At 40.5% G+C, this 22,236-nt stretch overlaps 1 protein-coding gene across 1 annotated transcript in view; it reads right to left on the reverse strand.

The window, feature by feature from the left end:
* Positions 1-1,081: 1,081 nt before the first annotated feature.
* LOC113636435 (NACHT, LRR and PYD domains-containing protein 12-like) overlaps positions 1,082-22,236 on the reverse strand; it is a 65,415-nt gene continuing 44,260 nt past the window's right edge. Inside the window, exons 9-11 of the mRNA XM_027136538.2 lie at positions 21,852-22,025; positions 2,323-2,496; positions 1,082-1,685 (exon numbers count right to left, since the gene is read on the reverse strand). Of these exons, the coding sequence (XP_026992339.2) occupies positions 1,673-1,685; positions 2,323-2,496; positions 21,852-22,025 (361 nt within the window). The 3' untranslated portion in view covers positions 1,082-1,672. The remainder of the gene's footprint in view (positions 1,686-2,322; positions 2,497-21,851; positions 22,026-22,236) is intronic.

The following is a 22,236-nucleotide window of genomic DNA, read 5'->3' on the forward strand; positions in this document are numbered from 1 at the left end:
TGAAAACACAAGATCAACTATCAAAGTTGGTCTTACCTTGAACGCAGGTGTCCTTCGAAGTCTTCTAACTAAGGAGCCTCTTCAAGTTCTTCTAACTAATCTATTGTTTGAATCTTTAAATGAAGGAGTCAGACAGACCTTTTGTCTTTTCAGTTGTTTTTATTAAAAGTAGTGTAATACAAATAGATGTGTGTAATATATGTAAAAGGAAAAAGAAAACTACAAATAAAAATAATCAAAAAGATTTAGAATAAGTAAAAGTTATTAAGATGCATAGATTATAACAAACCAAGAAACTCTCTCCAAGTGTAAACTAGTGTTTGTTCCATGAAGCACCTAAAGTATAACATGCACTAAGGCTGTCTACACTAGAATGCACAAACAATGTGATTCAAGGCGAGCTTTTATACTTTCTTTTTTTTATCATTACTGTGGCCAGTTGGATTTGGATGTCGGGTTTGGTGGGCTTTGTGTCTTTTAGTCGGCTACCATCTTATCACACGAACATTTCTCGGTTTCCCAAACATCTCTCCAGCGACTCTCTGTGTGCTACTAATGTCTTTTTTAAGGTTAACACTTCTATGTATGGTCATATGGCTACAGTTAACTTCCTGCAACTTCTCAGGCTGTGATTATATAAGAGTGAAGCTTTCTCTCGATGTGGAATTCGACAGCAAGCTATAAAACACTGCACATGCAGATTACTCCGCGAATACACAGAAGGCGTCACTTCAACAGCAGGCCTTGAAACACTTTGTGTTCAGATTACTCCCAGTAATACACAGTAGGCTTCATAAGCTTTCACTACAAGATACAGCTTTTCATATAATTTTACAATAAACAATATTAATCTAATCAATTCTATTACAAGAGAAAACACGATTATAAGAAAAAGAAAAGCATTTCAGAGTTCTCTTGAACATCTGAAAATAAAACATAATAACACATAATGCATTATAATCTTCTTTTTCTTTTGCAATCTTCTTCCAGCTGTCTAGGTACAACGTCTGATCCCCGTTGTCTTCTTCTAAACACTCATAATCAAATCTTTCAACTCTTCAACCAACTCTTCATTCCTCAAGCTTCATGTTTTTTTTATTTTATTCAACAGTTGTTTTATTTCTTCTGCTGTTTTTCCGATTCTCTTCTTTTTTGCTTCTCTTTGTCTTTTTCTCCTAGCTCTATGTTTACTGGTATCTGTAGCCTTAATCTCACTTTCTTTTGGATGGGAATACGAGAGCAGGGTTGTGCTGTTTGATAGCATTCATAAGGTTTATCTAATGAGCATGAAGTTAACCATTCATTTCCTTCATCATCCATTCTATCCATCATTCTTACAACATAATAAACAAATAATAAATGACACAAACAGTAAAATGAACAGGGTTCAGCTCGAGTTCATGTGGATTTTCACCTGCTGTTACAAATAATCCCTCAGGTTTTTATGGGATTGAGGTCCAGGGAATTTTACCCAGGGATCAGAGGTCATTATAAACTCAGTGTAGAATTGTGTTTAGTCTGATTCACTGTACACGATGAACACACACTTCTCACGTCTCTGTGTGTGTTTAATGTGTTAGAACTAAATGAGTGATGTGTTAATAAACATGTTCTCTATTCTCCATCATGGTAATGCAGGAACACTGGAGTCTTCATCACACACAGATATTCATTAGAACATGAATCTGAAAGAAAAAGATGTGAATTAATCAGCACAAAGTGGACTGTGGTACTTCATGACCAACAGCATGTAATCATCTCTGCTCCAACAGAAACATCATCATCTCCTGTTTATAATGAATCATTCAACATTTCTTCATTCTTACTAACATCTGTGTTCTAACATTTAACTAGAACAAATGAGAACTTCCACAAGTTCTAACAGGATAATGAGCAGATCTTTACCCATCACATCACTGCTCTTATCCAATCACAGGAGCTTTTTTATATAACAAACACTACTGTGTCATTTAGATCTTGTTCTACATTTATATTTAAGTGCAGACTTTAAGAACAAACTCAGGTGAATTTTACAGGAATGACAGAAGACACAATGTTCATTAACAATCACTCTCATCAACTCATTGGTGACTTTTTGTAGACTGTCTGAATCCCTGTTTTCTGCCTTCACATGAATTTTACATCAACACACTTTACTGAACACAAAACAGCATTAAAGAGAATCGTTAGAAAAATCCTGATTAAACAGAATATAGTGACATTTTCTAACCTGATAATGTGAAAGTTATTGAAGAGAAATGTGATGTGTATCAATGTGTAATGATAATGAGGGTAAACTTTTATTAACAGGTCATTACTCACCTCACTGTCTGTAGTTTGTAATGTTCATCATCCTTAAGATCAGACAGCAGCTTCTTTACTGAGTCTCCTAGATTATTACAGGTCAGATCCAGTTCTCTCAGGTGTGAGGGGTTTGATCTCAGAGCTGAAGTCAGAGCAGCACAGCCTTCATCTGAGACACCACACCTAAACAACCTGTATAGAGACACAATGACACACTCTTCACTGGTTGTACACAGGGACGTTTCTAGTGTTTAATCACTTTGATCTATTTTTGTTTTTGCAAAATCACCAACAAAACCTTTATTTATTTGTTTGTTTGTTTGTCTGTCATCATATGATGTAAGAAACATGAATGTAACTTTGAGCTGCAGATAATTTTTTTATTTCAGGTTTACATTTTATTTCACTGTAAATATCTTTACTACAATTACACATGTAAACTTTTTTAGCTAAACAACCTTAAATCCACAATAGGGCTGGGCGATAAAACGATAACGATATGTATCGCGATAGACATGTGATCGATAGCGATATAAAATGTGCTCGATAAGACGTTCGATATTTTTTATTCTTCGTCGGAAGTTTGGTTGCATTCACAACGGCGTTGTCTCGTGCTGGTGCTGGATTCCTCTTCAGTAACCGGCGACTGATGAGCAGAAAATGAGCGCCGCAGCGAGCGAGGAAATTCTAAATAAAAGAGGAAAAGTCAGCTCGCCAGTTTGGCAGTTGTTTGGATATTATAACTCAGGGCTGAAACGATTCCTCCAGTAACTCGATTACAAAAATTCATTTTAAAGCTCACATCACGTTCTTGTGCAATTATTTTTTATTGTGTGTGTGTGTGTGTGTGTGTGTGTGTGTGTGTGTGTGAGAGAGAGAGACGCGCTTACGTAAAAGCGGAAGGAGGCGCGAGGAGTTAGCGGTCTTTTGATTTGAGTGCGCGTGCGGGCTGCAAAATGGAAGGGCACGATAACAATGTCAATGAGCAAAGAGAAGAAACAAACAGGAGAAAACGACAGAAAATGTCCAAGTTTTGGTCACTATTAGAGCGTCTGTTTTCAGCAGCAGGAAACATTTCTTCAAAGCGCAGGGAAAGCCTCAGTTCTGTGCATGTTGATACCTTTTTTCGTTGCAATCACGTGCTCCTTTAAAGGCTTTTAAAGCACACACGTTGAGAGAGAGAGAGAGAGAGAGAGAGAGAGAGAGAGAGAGAGAGACTTTTATATTCTGATTATATATATATATATATACTTAAAGCACTCGGTGTGAAACCATACACTTAAATGTACTTAATTCTTCTCAGTCAACTTTGTCACTGTTCACTATTTAATGGCACCCCAGATGGGACTTCATAAGGTTTAGCGTGGTCTGCGTCCAAAACCGGGACCACTCTCTCTGAAGGGCTACAGAGGCCGGCCATAATAACAAGGTAAGCAGACGCCTGTTATATTCAAAAGTCTTTGTATTCTAAATCTGTGGCCTGACAGGGGAGGGGTGGCCCTGGTGAGGGAGGCGGACAACTGCCCTTGTAGTCAAGAACCCCCTAAGGGTGAAATAAAAGAACATAAAAGAACTGGATGAGAAAAAAGCAAAGGGAAAGTAGATAAGGTTGTTTTGATTTGTGACTGTGTGTGTTTATTGTTTTATTGTTTTATTAGGATCCCCATTAGCGGCCCATTTAATGGCAGCTAATCTTCCTGGGGTCCTCTTTTAAAAATATGTGTGTGTGTGAGAGACACACAGAGAGAGAGAGAGTGAGAGACAGAGTGAGGGTGTGTGTGTGTGTGTGTGACGCGTTGGCCCTAGATACCGCTGTTCGGCGAGGTCTGCTTTGTAGGGCTGGGGGGCCCCCGGTAGTGTACGGTAAAGTGCATGGTATTTATAAGCATTCATATGACTTATATGAATTGTACATCATATGACTATGATTCATATGATGTGCAGCAGTCATACAAATGTAATCAAGTTGATAGTCACCTGAATTAGGCGGCTGAATTTAAACTCTTCCCTCTCTTCAGTGGGGTAATATTTTCCAAAAACCAATATTTTTTCATAAATCCCCAAGAGTCCAATTGGAACTGGAGAATTGGAATTGGAGAATTGGAACATCAAAGCTTTTTAATCCAAATCGCCTCACAATAGTTTTGTGTCCATTCTTTCGGCTCTCACTTCTCATTGGACGAACTACAATTCGTTGTAAAATTTGTAGTCCAGACTCTTAGGAATCAAACAAGCCTTCACATGAGCCAACAGGTGCCCGTAGAGCAGAGATAGACAGCTTAGAAGCCAATGATGGCTCCCCTTTTTATTCGGAACACCCCCCGTTTGTTTGGCAGTTGGGCCAGCCAGTAGCAAGTAGCGGGACACTGATATCTCTAGCCAATAAGGAGACGATTCCAACGAGGTGCGATAAGGGCCATCTGTGCCAGCTAGAGTGCTGTGAAAACAGTTATGACTGTTATGACTTAATTCCCAAGCTGTATCGCACAATCCTAGAACACACCACACACACACAGAATAGCTTTCCTGTGTTCTTTGTGAGCAGATACTACTGCATAGTGGAAAAAAAACATTCAGATAAAATCCATTCTTGGGCCTTTTTGACTTCATAAAAAATTGTTTTCTTGTTGGGGAAAGTTAACACGTGTCTTTTTTAGCCCCTATGTTTTCCGTAGTGTTAAACCAGGTGTAGTGTTTTGTTTCAGTAAAATTCCACTTGGGTGGAAATGAAACCCTCCATTCTAGCCCCCGTAACTCTGTGCCAGTAAGGCCTAGAATCACCCTGACACTTGTATCTGAAACTAGAGATTGTTTTTTTTCCCCTGAGTGTTAAAGTTTTTGGGAATCTGAAACTTTGGAGCATTATCTAACCGGGTAGAGTTACATGATGTTATAAGTGAGTCGTTAGATGAGACAATTACCAATAATTTAACAACAATTGAATTTTTACTGGATTAATTATCTAATTGATTTAACTGGTAGTTTATTTGATTGATTAGTGAGTTAATTAATGGAATGGATCAATACTTGGTTGAGTATGTAATTATTTGATTGTGTAGTTGATTGATGCTAATCAATTTTAATTAAATTTTAATTAAAGTTGTACTGATTGTACTTATTCTCTGATCATAATATCTGTCTTGTATCTCTTGAGAACCATACTAGAGGGAATCCTGCACAACCACGTTTACCAGAAAAAGAATAAACGTTCAACTGAAATAGTCAACAGTACACAGAAATCCAGAACCACGTGACAGTGCCACAAGAACGAGACAAGGGTGCATGATGGAGAAAGTTAAAAGTATAATCACACCAGCTGCAATTGTAATAATAAAGCACAAAGATGCTGAAAATTAATAAAAAGTAAGACGGACAAAAGGAGAGTTGCAGTGGCCTGAAGGAGGGACATTTGGTGAGTTAAAATGTAGGAAGATGAAAGTAAGAATAAAAAAAGAAAAAAATGTAGGAAGATGAAAGTAAGACACTGGGGAGAAGTAAAAAGAGAAAGCATGAGAAATTTTTCAAATTTTTTACATTTTAGTAAGTTATTTAGGAAAATGGTGTAATATTGCAACGTTGGGCTCTGCTAGGTACAGAATTTCTGTATTTGTACTCACTTTGTCTGAGCAGATATACAGAGCATTTAGGCATTCATTTGCATGGTTGATTGCTTACTGTGCATAATCATATGATGTATGAATGGGCATTTATTCAATTATTGATATGGGTATTGAGAGGAAAAGAAAAAAGAAAATTTAGGAGAGCTTTTGTTTCTGTCACTTTTGGTGTGGTTGGAAGTCTGTGATTGGTTGCAGTGATAGGCCCTAAGACAGTTCTTTTCTACTGAAAAGCACAGGCGAACATTGCACTTGCTACACAGTGTGTTTGTGTATCCACTATTGCAGTAAACTGGAAGAATAGACTAACTGAAAGAGAGATCTACATATTATCCAGCATATCCATTTGCACCTGTCCCTGAACAATGCAACAGGCATCACCCCAAAAATCCAGAACATTCAGAGCCGGTTTTTGTATCTGCTACTTGGGCAACACTCAAAGAATCTCAGGATCGTTTAGTTAAATAACAAAAAAAAAAAAAAAAAAAAAGATACAGGGAGTTTCAGATACTGCTCTATATGATGGAGTTTCAAATAGCACATAAAATGTATTCTTGTGTGTAATTATGGTCTAATCAAAAATAAGTATAAATTTAACAGAAAAGCACATTTAGAAATGAATTACAATGAATCATCTAACAGTTTATGATGTGAGAAGTGCAGTGTCCTTATGTAAGGCGTAAGGTGAACAGGCTATTTTGATTACCACTTTGGCCCAAAGTTGTAGAATTACAGCATGAACATAACAAGCTCTAGTTTTCCAAAATAACTAAATATGTATGTGTTCTAGACATTGACAAATAAACAAGGTGGTGTTGTAATCCTGCAACAGTGGGCTTTACAGGGTTAAAGGGGTTAAAGGGAGAACAGAGTAAAGAACAGGTGTAAGAGAAGGCTACAGCCCCACCCTCAGGTGAATGTGAGCTCCAACCCCCATCTTATAACGAACATTACAGATCCGAGTACAACGGGATCCATCAATACAGTTGGGAGAAGGAAGCGAAAGCACGTGAAGTAGAACTGGAGATCACAAGCGGGCAAGTCAAAGGGTTAATACGACAAGTATCAACAGGAGAAAAAGACATGAAGAGAAGACACGAGGAGTCCAGCTCCCCTCTCCCGGATGACCAAGATAGAAAGTCAAAGGGAGGCAGGCACACTACGTGCCTTGGACATTCATGGACATAATTGGATTAATACAAAGGTTGCCAAATGTGTGTGAGGGGGCACAAAGGTGGATTACCAGATTTGAAGAACAAACAACCGGACAACACTTGGCCATACTCGATCTGAAGGCAATCCTATGCCAAACCATAGGAAAAGCAAAAATGATGGAAATACTCCACCTTGCTGGATTAGGAAGAGAGGCAGATGATCCCAGAGGAGATGGAATAACCTTCGGCCCATACAGGAATAACCTGTGGGATCAGTTGAGGACGGCCTACGCAACCAAAGCAGACCCAGGAAAAGTGGAAAAAATAAAGCTGGAAGAAGCAGAAGGGGTTGCCCAATTTATACTGAAACTTCAGGACTCCTGGAAAGAAGAGATGGGAGCACCCTGGGATGAGACACCGGCAAGCATGACACTGTTCAAACCCATGTTAAAACGGGCACTCCTAGTGGAAGTTCAGGATCAGCTGGAAACAGTAGTGGGCCTGAACACTATGCCATGGGCCACATTCGAAGCTAATGTAATACAACACACAGAGCTTCACAGGAAAAAGGAAACGGGAGGCAAAGAAGGCTGCAGAGGATCTGCTAGTGCAACTACATAAAGCCCAGCTGGAGGAGCTGGTGAGAAATAAACAAGAGAGTGAAGAGAAAAAGGGAAAAGAAGACAAAGAGTACACCACAAAACAAGCAGCAGACATGGTTGCGCTAACTGCCGAGTAGTGGGATGCCACAGGGGGTGATGGTACAACAGCAGCCTTTGCCCCCAGCTATGATGCAATATCCAATGGGATACCCAATGAATTATCCCATGAATCTTCAGTATGCTCCTCAACAGCATGGCTGGGGACCAGTCTGAGGTCAAGGAACAGGAGGACAGCGAGACAGTTGCGCAATATCTCCATCGCCTCACTGACATACAGTACACAACGTGCACAGCGGCCTCATTCCCCCAGCAGGATATGAGTGAGGGGGAAGTAACAGCGTACGAGGCACACTTGAGAAACAGTTTCATGAATGGACTGATTCCAGAAATATCTGACAAGGTGAAAAACCTATGCATCATGTGGGACACTGGAAAGCTGAGCCTCATCATAAAACATGCTCTGCATGCGGAAAAGCTGCTCACGCAAAGTATGAAGGAGCGGATTAAGTATGAAAGGCCGGATGAACAACAAACAACAGGGCCGCCAGGAATGCAGCAAGCACCTGTGGTAACACCACAAGGAGCTGGAAATTGGGCAAGCCAATGGATGGGCCCAGGATTCCAAGGACAAGCCCCAGCTCCACCAGGAGGGAGCCCAATGGGGCCAGCTCCTGGGGGAATGTGAAGAGGCCTAGAGAAGCCAGAGGGGGAGCTGGTGCAGTGTACCACCTCATTGCATCCTGCACAAGAACCAACAATTATGGCGGGAATTGGAAATGAAATACAGGCCCTATTCCTGATTGACACGGGAGCAACATTTACAAGCATTGGAAAAGAAGGATCAAAGCTTCCCTTCACACGTAGAGCAATAAAGACAGTGGGCTTCTCATGAAAAACTCAGACTTTACGATTTACCGAGCCACAATGGATTACTGTAGAAGGAATAGTAGTGCAAGCACCTCTACTTTATTCCCCAGACACTCCAGCTAATCTTCTGGGGAGAGATGTGCTCTGCAAACTAGGAGCCAAAATACACTGTGGGCCAACAGGAGTATGGATAACACTCCCAGACAATACCTAGTAGTAAGCCAAGAAGAGGAAATGACAGAACTGGACAAAGTGTATTGGATGGAAGTCAAGGACAAAGATATGTCAAAAATATGGAAAACCATGGTTAAACTACACACGTCCAGATTGCCGTGAGGCTAGAGGACCATGGCATCGTACCCTGAAATATGATGAAGGGGGAAAAGATGAAGAATATGCATCATTATGGGAAGAAAGACTAGAAGGAAGAAAATATTACATCAGCACGGACAGCATAATACTTGGTCGGCAAGGAGTAGCTGTACTCCCTGAGCAGATTCAAGAATGGTATCAAGTTGGAGACGCAGTCTCCCACATCTCCCTGATGATCAGGTGAGGTTTTGAATCCAAAGATTTAGGGCCTATGATGAAAGAAAGGGTAGTGAAGTGGAACATGACTAAAGACCCTAGAGTACATATGTCAGAAGATAGAGATTTTAAGGATAGATTAGGGGACAATCAGGTTATCATGTAATCATACACAACCATGTTAGTAAATCAGTAAACAAACATAAAATCTAGTAAGAGTAGAAGTAGAGGTACAGATGCCACAGATGGCAGATAAGGAGGAGTTAACAGAGAAAGAAGTAGAAGAAGCACTAAGTCAAGTCCCAGAGTAACTGTGGACTAAACATGTAACAGATGTAGGACTAGTTAAGTCAGCAGGATTAGCAAAAATACAGGTTAGACCCAGTGCACCATTACTTTATCAGAGACAGTATCCATTGTCTAAACAAGCAGAGGAAGGGATAGAACCAACTATTAAAGGGCTAGTGGAAGCAGGAGTTTTAATCCCCACAAAAAGTCAGTGCAATGCTCCAATTTTTTCGGTCAGAAAGCCTAAATCAGATAAATGGTGATTGCTACATGATTTAAGACCAGTCAATCAAATAGTGGTGGCAGAGACCCCAGTGGTCCCAGATCCACACACTTTGTCATCAAACATTCCAGAAACATTTTTTTAGTGTACCAGTGCACCCGGACTCTCAGCACTTGTTTGCATTCACATATCAAGAGCAACAAGGATACTCTGTGAAGGCCCATAAATATTTAACCATGTACTAATCAGAGATCGAGTGTTTACAAATGGATAGCATCCTGGTCATTTTGGGCACATCGAGGTTTCCAGAGGGCTAATGGTTCTACTATCACCCATGGACCAGCCATATCGGAACTGTTAGCAGCTATACAGATGCCTAAAAAAATTAGCTATCGTGAAGTGCAGAGCTCACAAAACAGATGGAAGAACAATAACAAAAGGAAACACTGCAGCAGATGAAGCAGCTAAAAAGGCAGCGGTAGGGGATGGATGCATAATGGCACTCGTGCAGGGAGAAGAGCCAGATGCAGGTCCAGGAGAAATGTCAATTGAAGATGTTAGAGATGCACAGAACACAGCCAATCCGGAAGAGGTAGAACAGTGGAAAAAAAAGAGGTGCATTTCAGGACAAAGAGTCAAAAGTGTGGAGAGGTGGAGGGGTTATGGGTGACACCCACAGCCCTGTTACCAATGTTGATAAAGGAAGCCCACGGGATAGATCACTGTAACAGAAGGGAGATAATAGACACTAACAGGAAAAATTGGTGGTCTCCGTATCTAGCCAGCTTCCTAGATAACACACTGAGAGCATGTGAGCTTTGTGCTAAAAGAAATGTCAGGAAGTGTTTCACCGCCCCAATAGGACACATTCCAGACATTCCCGGGGGCCGTTTCGACACTTAATGATGGATTTTGTGGACATGGCAGAAAAAGCAGAAGGAAAGCGATACATTTTGGTAGTGATTGACATGTTCAGTAGAGGTTGAAGCAGTGGCCTATGCCAATAATGATGCTAAGACAGTAGCTACGTTTTTGTGTAGAAAAGTAATCCCTAGATCTGGCATTCCAGTTCAAACAATGGACCTCAGTTTGTAAATAAACTAATTGAATCCCTTGCACAAGCATTGTGCATCAAACATAAGATGTGATGTGTCTACCACCAAAGCTCACAAGGAAGAGTAGAAAGAGCCAACGGCGTGTTGAAAGAGAAAATTGCAAAAATATGCGCTAGCACAAACCTGAATTGGCTACAGGCTTTGCCATTGGCTCTGATGAGAAGGCGTTCGCCGACAAACCGTACAACGCACTTGACACCTCATGAAATGGTAACAGGCAGGCCGATTCCTGTAGCATTTACGCAAGGACCCTATAAGGGCCCGTCGCTGGAACAAGTGGAAGGCGAAATGTCAAGTTATGAAACACGCTTAAACCCATGTCCACAGACTCTTATATCCACAGGTGTTTCTACAGTAGGAGAGCCACTTAACCAGGTAGAAGAAGGAGTACATCAGAACATTCAAGAGAAAACATTGAAGAGAACCAAAGAGAGAAGGACCTTTTAAAATGGTGTTAGCTACTCCCGTAGCAGTCAAGACTGAAGGTAAGGAATATTGGTATCACCTTAATCACAGTTGTGCGGCATCTGTAGCAAACACTGGGGAGGAGCCCTCAACCTCAAAGACAGAGCAAAGAGCCGTCGACATCTACCCGCCAGAAGACTTTGAGGCACTTGACTCCTTATTTTAAAACTAAAACTGTGAAAGTGCACCTGTAAGTCATGGTGCAGTTAGCCTTGCCCCGAAAAAAGGGCAAAGTAGATAAAAACCAATAGATAAATCCAATAAAATTTATAAACAAAATAAGGACAGACAAACTGTACAAATCTTTTATATGGCATGTGTGATAGGGGTACGTTTGAATCTGGCAATCACAGTAGGAATTCTTACAGTAAAAATTCGTTCCTATACCTCACAGGCGACACTCATAATGACTCGCTGCCCTATAACATTTCCAAATCAGGCTCACGGCTAAGACATAGTACAGGCACAGGTTCCGCCACTATAGGAGGACACACAGTTTTTCAGGGGAAAAGCTCCTATCCCGTAATAACAGGAGTTGACAATACATCAGCCGAGACGGCTATTGAAAATCACATGAAGTGTGCTTTAGGATTATTCGCCCATGCTAGCAAGCAAAAGAAAGTACTAAATGGCACGTTGTATTTTGTGATGTATTCCTTTGACTACACTGGTCCCTTTCCGGCAGTAGTTTCAGACCCGATACAGTGGGCTAAAAAAAACAGTCATCGTCTCACTACGCCCTGACCTTAGAGATTCGAATTAAGCGACCAGGGGAAGCAACCCAAGATCCAACAACCAGCAGTGTTGTCAATGGCCAACCTGCCAGTGGGGGTGACGGCGGACAATTTAAGTTAATCCATGCCTTATGGTATTACAGTCTCCATGCGAGCTCGGTTTATCCGTCCTCATTGCAGAAAATGTTATTCCTTGAAACATGTGATGTCCGTGTCTACGTCCCTGCCTGGAGTCCTGGCTACCAGTTTCGCCAGGCAAGCATTGATTTCTGGGCTAAATGTGGCAGTTCAGGCAATAGTAAATGCGAAACCCGTCGCTCCAAGGTGCAGGGGGAATATGGGGCACTCCAGGATTACGTTAAAGTGACCAGTATTAACCAATACAATACCACAGCTGACGGCACCGAGGGAAACCTCTATCATCAATGGCTGAAGGAATCCGCTCACCAGGTCTCTGCAAACAGCACCTGTGTAATATGCCATGACCGGTCTAATCAAACTCCCTATGTAATGCCTACTAGAGGTGTGGACGAGTGTGACAAGTCCCCATATAATGATACATATTTATGTCCTGCACTTTTGGGTTCAGCAGCCAGAACACATGGGCCGAAATGGATGGGCAACATAAGTAGATCCTGTGCGTATCAGCCGGTAGCCTCGCCAATCCCTAAAGATATGACTGTTCAGATGCTGGATCCAATTAATCCGACATACACTGATCCCCTTGACTTTCCACTATATATTAAGTCAAGGGGATCAGTGTATGTCGGATTAATTGGATCCAGACTCGTTCCCACTACTGGACGAGAACAATAGTGGAACTAGTTGCGCATATACAGGACTGTAACATATTGGTGTGTGTTCCTATTTGTCTGTGTCCCCTGTGTGTATATCTTTCATAAGTGTTGTGTACAGATGTACGCGAGGCACCACATTACTGGTGATGGCCTTAATGCCTTAATTGTGACTGAATCCAGACTGACTACACTTTTCTGTACATATGCTTACGTAATGGGTGTTGGTATTTTGTGTGTACTGGTCTATTGCCTGTTTCTGTGCTGTCTGTAAGGCTTTGTTGCAGGCCAAGTCGAACCCATTGAGTGACCAGAGACAAGTCCAGCGACCCCTCACCTGTGCACGGTTAGAGACTAGCCCACGGGGTGTCACTTGTTGCCTCGACGACGCTCCTGGTTAATGCTACACGTGCATCCAACTGAACACCAAAGATGTGCGACAAGGTCTACAGGATATGCAAGGGCCACCCACATTCATGGACTCGTGGGAGGGAGGTGGTTCAGATGCGGTTGCCCATAACTTGAACTTTCCACGCTTCTCGCTACAAAGACATTTGGGGATCCCTACGTGCTAGCCATTGAGGGCCCCCTTGACACGTTGGATTCAAACCATGCATCGCAATCATTATTGGTGGTGGTCATAGAGACGGCTAGCCTCTCATGCCGTGCAAGAACTGTGTGTTCTTTGTTTGTTTGTTTTGTCATATGTTTATGCTGTATGTTTCGGTGACCCTGGTGACACTGATTTCACTGTCGTGCTATATATGCGGGCAGAGTGAGAATTTTCCCTCAATTCCGGCGTCTGGAGGGTTTTTCGCTCACTCCTGGCTCACCTTCTGAGAAAGAGCACGTGAGAGTTGTGGTCTGATGTAGTCAGTAATATTATTGGACTTTTGTTGTCATTGTGCCGGAGTAATGTTGTGTTGTAGGTTATTATGTTTGTTACGTTATGTATTATGGGTTTTTGTTTTCATTGTGGGGGAGTAATGTTCTGTTTTATGTTTGTTTTAGTTTCCGTTTGTTTGTCTAGTATTGAGCTGGGGTAGAGGTCGTCGTGATTAGATAGATATATGGGTTAGTGGAAATGACAAGGTAGTCCAGAACACTGCAACATAAGTTTTGCTGAGACTTTACAGTCTCACAGGGGGGAGTAATATGTTGTGAAAAATCTTAGTAGAAATAATTAAAGTATTATTCCTTACAATACTATAACCAAAGTAAAGTATTAAGCCTTGCAAAATATTACAATTGGTGTCATAAGACATATATAGGCGATGTTGTAGGCCAAAGATGTTTATTGTAATCATAAACTTAGTAAAAGTAACCAGATTCGGTGCTGGCAGGCCTAGTCAGTCTGAGCTCTCCGATCAACAATGTGTGAGGAAGTGTAAATCAAAAGTTCAGCTGAAACAGGCCTAATGAAGGGAGTAGGGCGAGACAGCTGTATCAGGCGACCAGCTGGACGGACCTGCTGAATCTGAGATTGAGGGTCTAAAGGGAACCTGACCTTTAGTGGAAACAGAGAAACTAAGGCTTAAAATATGCATGTGAGTGCAAGCCCAGTCTGGAAAGTGACAGACTGAGATCATAACAATGTTCAGCTCATAGGTTTAGTAAGCTTAAGGAGTCAACATAGACAGTAACATTATATACAAAGCAACATTATAACAGCAAGGGCTTAGCAAAAACAGTAATACAACATAACCAATATAATCAAGAACTTTTATCATAATTCAAACTCATAAAGCTAACATATAATCAATCAATTAAATAATCAGTAGAAATTATATATAATAGCAAGAAATGAAATGAGGAAACTTGCTCATTGTAGCTGTAAAAAAAAGATTGATCCTCCACTTTGACCAGGAAGTAAGGCTCTTTTGAGCACATTTGTAATAACTACAAAATTGTTATGTAGTATAAAGAAGACCTTGGTTCCCAGACCCAGGTCCTGGGATCTAAGGGGAGGAAAATCCATGAATGGGCATATGAGAAAAAGGTGATGGGAAATAAGGGGAAATTAGGTCAGTGTATTTAGAAAACATAGGAGGTGATGCCGGTAAATAAGGTGATATGGCACCGTGGGACTCCAAGAAATACTGGGAACCAAAGAGGAGGCTCCTAGGAGCGCCAGGGTATATATTGAGAAGATATCTGGGGCTCACGGGTGGAGGGGGGGGGGTGTTTTTACTTTTTTTGCAAGAACGTCGCGAGAGTTTTTGTTTTTAATTGATTTTCGCATGACATGCTCCTTTTGGGGTTTTCATTTGGTACTTTCAACTTGGCAATTTCTCTTAGAAGATTGTTGGCTGATTGACCACAATAAAGAAGTTTGCTCATTCTCATCCAGGTCTAAGAAGTTTTCTCAGTGTTTTTTGTAGTAATTATAGAGTTATCAGTTAAGTCTATCTAAAACAGTCTTTAGTAACCAAAAAGTCTAAGAGAGGAGAACACTCTGCGATGTGTCGACTTGAAGACGGGTTCTGAGTTACGACACTGATCCATATTCACATTTATTTTTACACTCCATTAAACTGATTCTTACATTTCTATCTATTGTATTTTTATTCTATTTTCTTTTTATTATTTTCTTTTATTTTATGTTTAAATCACAGACAGATTTAAAACATGTCACTACGTGTCGTACTGTGTATGGTTGTGTATGTGAGAAATAAAATATTAATGTAAATGTTTTCTGTAACTTTTCTCTGCTTCACATCTCAACAAAATCTCTGTTTTAATCTGAGTTCACATGAACAGATCTTTCTTGAGAAGATCAGACTGTCAGTAATCAGACCTAAAACAGGGTCAGACTCTAATTAGTTTTTGGAGAAGTTGTTAGTTCATTGGTGTATTTTTTAAACTCAGACAGTGAAGTGTAAATGGTTTATTCCAGGGGTGCCCATTACGTCGATCGCGATCGACTGATCGATCGCAAAGGCATTGTGGGTAGATTGCATGGTACTGAAAAAAAAAGTTGGCGTCAGCTTATCATCAGTCCTCACAATGACATCTGACCTGACCTTTCTCTGACACACGCGTCACTGCGCATGCTCATACAACTGCAAAACTCTAGCAAGCTAGCGAGTAAGAAAGGGGATAAAAATGAGTGGAAATGCTGGACCAAGTAAAAAGCCGAAGACCTACCACTACCATGGTAGTGGGAGGAGGACTTCTTTTTCACAATGTCATTTTCGAAGTGCGTTTGCCTCATCTGTCAGTCTACAATTGCTTTACCGAAGAAGGGAAATGTGGAGCGCCACTTTCGGACTGTTCATAAAAACTATGACACCGAGTTCCCTCCGAAAAGCGAGCTGAGAAGGAGAAAGGTGAAGGAACTAAAATCCCAGCTGTCCGGACAGCAGTCATTTTTCACACAGCTAACTTCAAAGGCAAGGGCGGCCACTGAAGCATCGTTCCGGGTGAGTCACTTCATCGTTAAAAACAAGAAATCCTTCCAGAAGCATTTGTTGAAGCAGCCGACTCGTTGTTCAGAGACTTTAAAAACAAACCAGAAATACTAGCTTCGATCAAAGCTCTCCAGCTATCAAGAAGTACAGTAACACGGCGCAGTGAAGCCATGGCTGAGGATTTGACCCAGCAACTTTGGAAGGACATCGCAGATTGTGAGTGTTTCTCACTGCAGATGGACGAGTCTACAGACGTGAGTGACAGCATAATTGTGCATTTTTATTCGGATGGTGTTTACTGACATGACTGCAAAAGAGGAGCTGTTAACAGTACTGCCCATGAAAGAACACACGCGAGGAGAGGACATATTTCAGTCTTTCAAAAACTATATCGAGAAAACTCAGCTCCCAGTCTGCAAATTGGTGTCCATCACCACGGATGGCGCACCCGCCATGGTTGGACGCTCGAATGGATTTATCGCCAAGTGCAGGGAGGACGATAATTTTACGGACTTCCTCAATTACCACTGTATTATACACCAACAAGCATTATGTGCAAAAATGCTCAACATGAAAGAGATAATGGATGTGGCAACAAAGATCGCCTGTTCTATTCGGGCCAGATCTCTTCAAAGACGGCTGTTCCGTGCACATCTGGAGAAGTCTGAGTGCGACCATTCAGAGTTGTTGTTGCACACCGACGTGAGATGGCTAAGTCGGGGGAAATTCCTGCAAAGATTTCGAGAGCTGTTGCCGGAGATCAAGGAGTTTTTCCGTGAAGGTAAACACGCAGATTATAGCCAACTAAATGACCATCAGTGGCTGCTGGACTTGGCATTTTTAACCGATCTGACCAACATGCTGAATGACCTTAATCTAGACCTGCAAGGAAAAGACAAAACTGTGATCAATATGATCAGCTCAGTTAATGCTTTCAAACGCAAAATGCAACATCTCTCCTCAAAGCTCCACCGCCATGATTTGGCAAACTTCCAGAACCTCGCGGCAGAGCTGGAGACACAAGAGCAGTCATGTGCGCAGCTTGACAGTGCACGCTACACAAAGCAAATTGACAGTTGTCCGTCAGAGTTCGACAGACGCTTTCAAGACTTTGCTGTACTCGAGCCAGTAGCTACATTCATGTGCTACCCTTTCCAGGAAGATGCTGAGGTTGTTTCACTGGCATCAAAAGTTGCAACACTGTTTCACCTGAACTCTTCTGGAGTGGAGGATGAGATTCTGACACTTCAAGCCGACATTCAGCTGAAGGCCAGAGCTCATGGACAATTCTGGAACTTACTCACAGAGGACAAGTACCCCAACATCAGGAAATGTGCCACCTTCTTGACTGCATTATTTGGCTCCACTTATTTATGTGAGTCAGCCTTTTCCCACATGAAGATCGTTAAGTCCAAGTACCGTTCCACCATGACTGATGAGCATCTGGAAGTCTGCTTGAGGCTGGCTATCAGCAGCTACTGTCCGGACTATGCATCCCTGGCTGATTCCATTCAGTGCAAGTCATCAGAGTAAGTTAATGACAAAAAAAATGTACAGAGTTGTATTGTGCAATATAGGTTGATGCAGTAATGCAAGGTACACCAGCATATACTATATAAAAATAATTCTCAATATATTTATAAATAATGTGTTTTGCATTTTTAGTGGGCGGTAGATCATTTTGACTCGGTCATGTCATAAGTAGCTCTCAGGTTGAAAAAGTGTGTGCACCCCTGGTTTATTCAGTATTGACAAGAACAACTGTGGCTGTGTTTTATTTATACACAATGGGTTTATCTATTATTATGACCTGGATGAAGATTAGACCATGATTTATTATTAATGTTTTAATAGATGATCTTACTTCAGTGTCTCCAGTTTACAGTGAGGATTCTCCAGTACAGCAGAGAGACTCTTCACTCCTGAGTCTCCTAGATTATTCTCAGACAGATTCAGTTCTCTCAGGTGTGAGGGGTTTGATCTCAGAGCTGAAGTCAGAGCAGCACAGCCTTCATCTGAGACGTCACAACTACGCCAACTGTATAGAGACACAATGACACACTCTTCACTGGTTGTACACAGGGACGTTTCTAGTGTTTAATCACTTTGATTTTTTTTTTTTTTTTTGCAAAATCACCAACAAAGCCTTTATTTATTTGTTTGTTTCTTTGTTTATTTGTTTGTTAGTTTGTCATCATATAATGTAAGAAACATGAATGTAACTTTGAGCTGCAGATCATTTTATTATTTCAGTTTTACATTTTATTTCACTGTAAAGATCTTTACTACAATTAAACATGTAAACTTTTTTAGCTAAACAACCTTAAATCCACAACTAGTATTTTTGTAAGAAAACTAACTAACTAGTCGTCTAAATGAATAAATCACTTCAAAAAGCTTTCACTGTTGACTAAATCACATCCAGTTTTAGAAGAGTTTAGAAATGAGAAGAGAAAAGAAAAGCTTCTTTTAGCAGTTAACAATTTAACATTATTGATCAAATCGGTGGCAAATAAATCAGATGTGTAAAACAGGAAGTCGTCATTCATCTAAATCCACATTCACATACTACTCATTAACACAGTGATAAGTGTTAGTCTGGTAGTTACATCTCCTCAGTCCTCAGATACAATGTGGGATTATTAATTATCATCTGACTGCAAGTCCACATTTCTAAAGAGAAAAGTGAAAAAAGGAGCACAGTGAGGGGGTGGGGCACAGTGAGGGGGTGCGGCATGTGAAGGGGGTGTCAAAGTGAGGCACAGGGCAGAGTGATGGGTTCAAAGTTAGAGGGTGGGACGCAGTAAAGAGGATGGGGTACAATGAGGGGGTAGGCGGGTCTTATGATCTTACCCCAGTTTCTCCAGTTTACAGTGAGGATTCCCCAGTACAGCAGAGAGATTCTTCACTCCTGAGTCTCCTAGATTATTCTTAGACAGTTCCAGTTCTCTCAGGTGTGAGGGGTTTGATCTCAAAGCTGAAGTCAGAGCAACACAGCCTTCATCTGAGACACCACACTTCCACAACCTGTAGAGAGACACAATGACACACACATCACTGGTTGTACACAGGGACGTTTCTAGTGTTTAATCACTTTGATCTATTTATTTTTTATTTTTTTTGCAAAAACACCAACAAAACCTTTGTTTATTTATTTGTTTGTTTGTTTGTCATCATATAATGTAAGAAACATGAATGTAACTTTGAGCTGCAGATCATTTTATTATTTCAGTTTTACATTTTATTTCACTGTAAAGATCTTTACTACAATTACACATGTAAACTTTTTTAGCTAAACAACCTTAAATCCACAACTAGTATTTTTGTAAGAAAACTAACTAACTAGTCGTCTACATGAATAAATCACTTCAAAAAGCTTTCACTGATGACTAAATCACATCCAGTTTTAGAAGAGTTTAGAAACGAGAAGAGAAAAGAAAAGCTTCTTTTAGCAGTTAACAATTTAACATTATTGATCAAATCGGTGGCAAATAAATCAGATGTGTAAAATAGGAAGTCGTCATTCATCTAAATCCACATTCACATACTACTCATTAACACAGTGATAAGTGTTAGTCTGGTAGTTACATCTCCTCAGTCCTCAGGTACAATGTGGGATTATTAATTATCATCTGACTGCAAGTCAACGTTTCTACAGAGAAAAGTGGAAAAAGGAGCACAGTTAGGGGGAGGGGCACATTATGGGGCAGGGTACAGTGATGGGAGGGGCACAACGTGGGGAGTGGAGCATGGTGAGGGGGCAGAGCATGGGGGTGTCAAAGTGAGAGACAGGGCACATTGATGGTGTCAAAGTGAGGGGATGGGACACAGTAAAGGGGCGGGGTTGAGTGAGGGGAAGGGGCACATCGATGGGCGTGGCTTATTATGGGCGTGGCTTAGGACTAGGGATGTACCGATACCACTTTTTCTCTTCCGATCCGATACCAGAGTTTGCTAGTATCGGCCGATACCGGTCCGATATCTGTGTTCTTTTCTACCTTTAAAACTAAAGAATGTAAACAACTCACTTAGTTATTAAGATTTATTTGTTTCTGGCAAAGAAATACAAAAATGCCCTTATTACTGGATGAAAAATGAAAACACAAGAAACCTTAAAAAAGTATTACTGCAGTAGCATTTAACAGTTAGTGGTATAACAATCTAAACCATATGTATTGCAATTATTACATTAAATTATTTTCTGAAGAAACGGCAATATTTTAAAGTGGATCTTAAATTTGAAATCTTGAAACACAAAGTAAAATGTATTAAACAGTAAACCTTGCACCCAAATGTGTGACATGTTTAACGCGCTGAGGAAAATGGAAAGGGCGCCTGATAAACTTGTCTGTCTGTCGCAGGCGGTTGTGCAACATATTATATTTAATTTCATTAATGTAATTTAATTTATAAGTGTATTTTTCTAAGTTCAAGCAATAGTTAGTTAATTGACATTATTGAACCACCACGGGCATGGGCGTCGGAAGTAAATAAAAAGTGGGCGTGTCCTGTCCCACACACATGTAAACGCTGAGCCCATGGGTTTCAGGACGCAGCAGCGTGGTCAATGCTGTAGGTAAAACACGGAATGGAGTTTAATTTATTAGGGCATTCCTCAAGCGGAATGGATTCGTCTGGCTTCCCTCTGAAAACGGCGATACCCATGACCACGGGTATCGGATTTGGATCGTCAAGCACCACCGATACCCGATCTACTCAAAATGCTTGGATCGGTGCCGATACCGATACCGATCCAAAATATCGGATCGGTACATCCCTACTTATGACTGAAGGGTACAGGATATTGTCACTTCAGCTAGCATTACAATCAGTCTTCATGTTTTAAATCATGATGTAAATATTAATGTTTGATGAAGACAAAGCCTATTTTCAGACATATCTACTGTAATCTACATCATCAGACACTGATTTATCAGGAACATTTTACTGGGGCTCGAGTGTCGACCCTGACTGTAGACAGTGTGTATTATTGTGGACTGAGTAACACACACTTTACAGACCAGGACAACACATAAGACTAGAACTTGGACTTTTTCTGGACTTTCATACACAACACTGAGACATCAGACAGATTTTATTTTACACAGAACATATTTCATATATTGCAGTATTTAACACATCTGAACTTTATTAAAACACTCACATTGTTCTGCCACTGATCCATATTCACATTTATTTTTACACTCCATTAAACTGATTCTTACATTTCTATTTGTTACATCTATTCTATTTTTATTCTAGTTTCTTTTTTATTATTCTATTTTATTTTATGTTTAAATCACAGACAGATTAAAAACATTTCACTACGTGTCGTACTGTGTATGGTTGTGTATGTGAGAAATAAAATATTAATGTAAATGTTTTCTGTAACTTTTCTCTGTTTCACATCTCAACAAAATCTCTGTTTTAATCCGAGTTCACATGAACAGATCTTTCTTGAGAAGATCAGACTGTCAGTAATCAGACCTAAAACAGGGTCAGACTCTAATTAGTTTTTGGTTCATTGGTGTATTTTTTAACCCCAGACAGTGAAAGTGTAAATGGTTTATTCAGTATTGACAAAAACAACTGTGACTGTTTTATTTATACACAATGGGTTTATCTATTATTACGACCTGGATGAAGATTAGACCATAATTTTTTATTAATGTTTTAATAGATGATCTTACCCCAGTTTCTCCAGTTTACAGTGAGGATTCTCCAGTACAGCAGAGAGAATCTTCACTCCTGAGTCTCCTACATTATTATCAGACAGTTCCAGGTATCTCAGGTGTGAGGGGTTTGATCTCAGAGCTGAAGTCAGAGCAGCACAGCCTTCATCTGAGACACCACAACCCCACAAACTGTAGAGAGACACAATGACACACTAATCACTGGTTGTACACAGGGACGTTTCTAGTGTTTAATCAATTTGATCTGTTTTTGTTTTTGCAAACTCACCAACAAAGCCTTTATTTATTTGTTTGTTTGTTTGTCATCATATAATGAAAGAAACATGAATGTAACTTTGAGCTGCAGATCATTTTATTATTTCAGTTTTACATTTTATTTCAC

The sequence above is a fragment of the Tachysurus fulvidraco genome, chromosome 2 (genome assembly GCF_022655615.1).
Source record: "Tachysurus fulvidraco isolate hzauxx_2018 chromosome 2, HZAU_PFXX_2.0, whole genome shotgun sequence".
Classification (NCBI taxonomy): domain Eukaryota; kingdom Metazoa; phylum Chordata; class Actinopteri; order Siluriformes; family Bagridae; genus Tachysurus; species Tachysurus fulvidraco.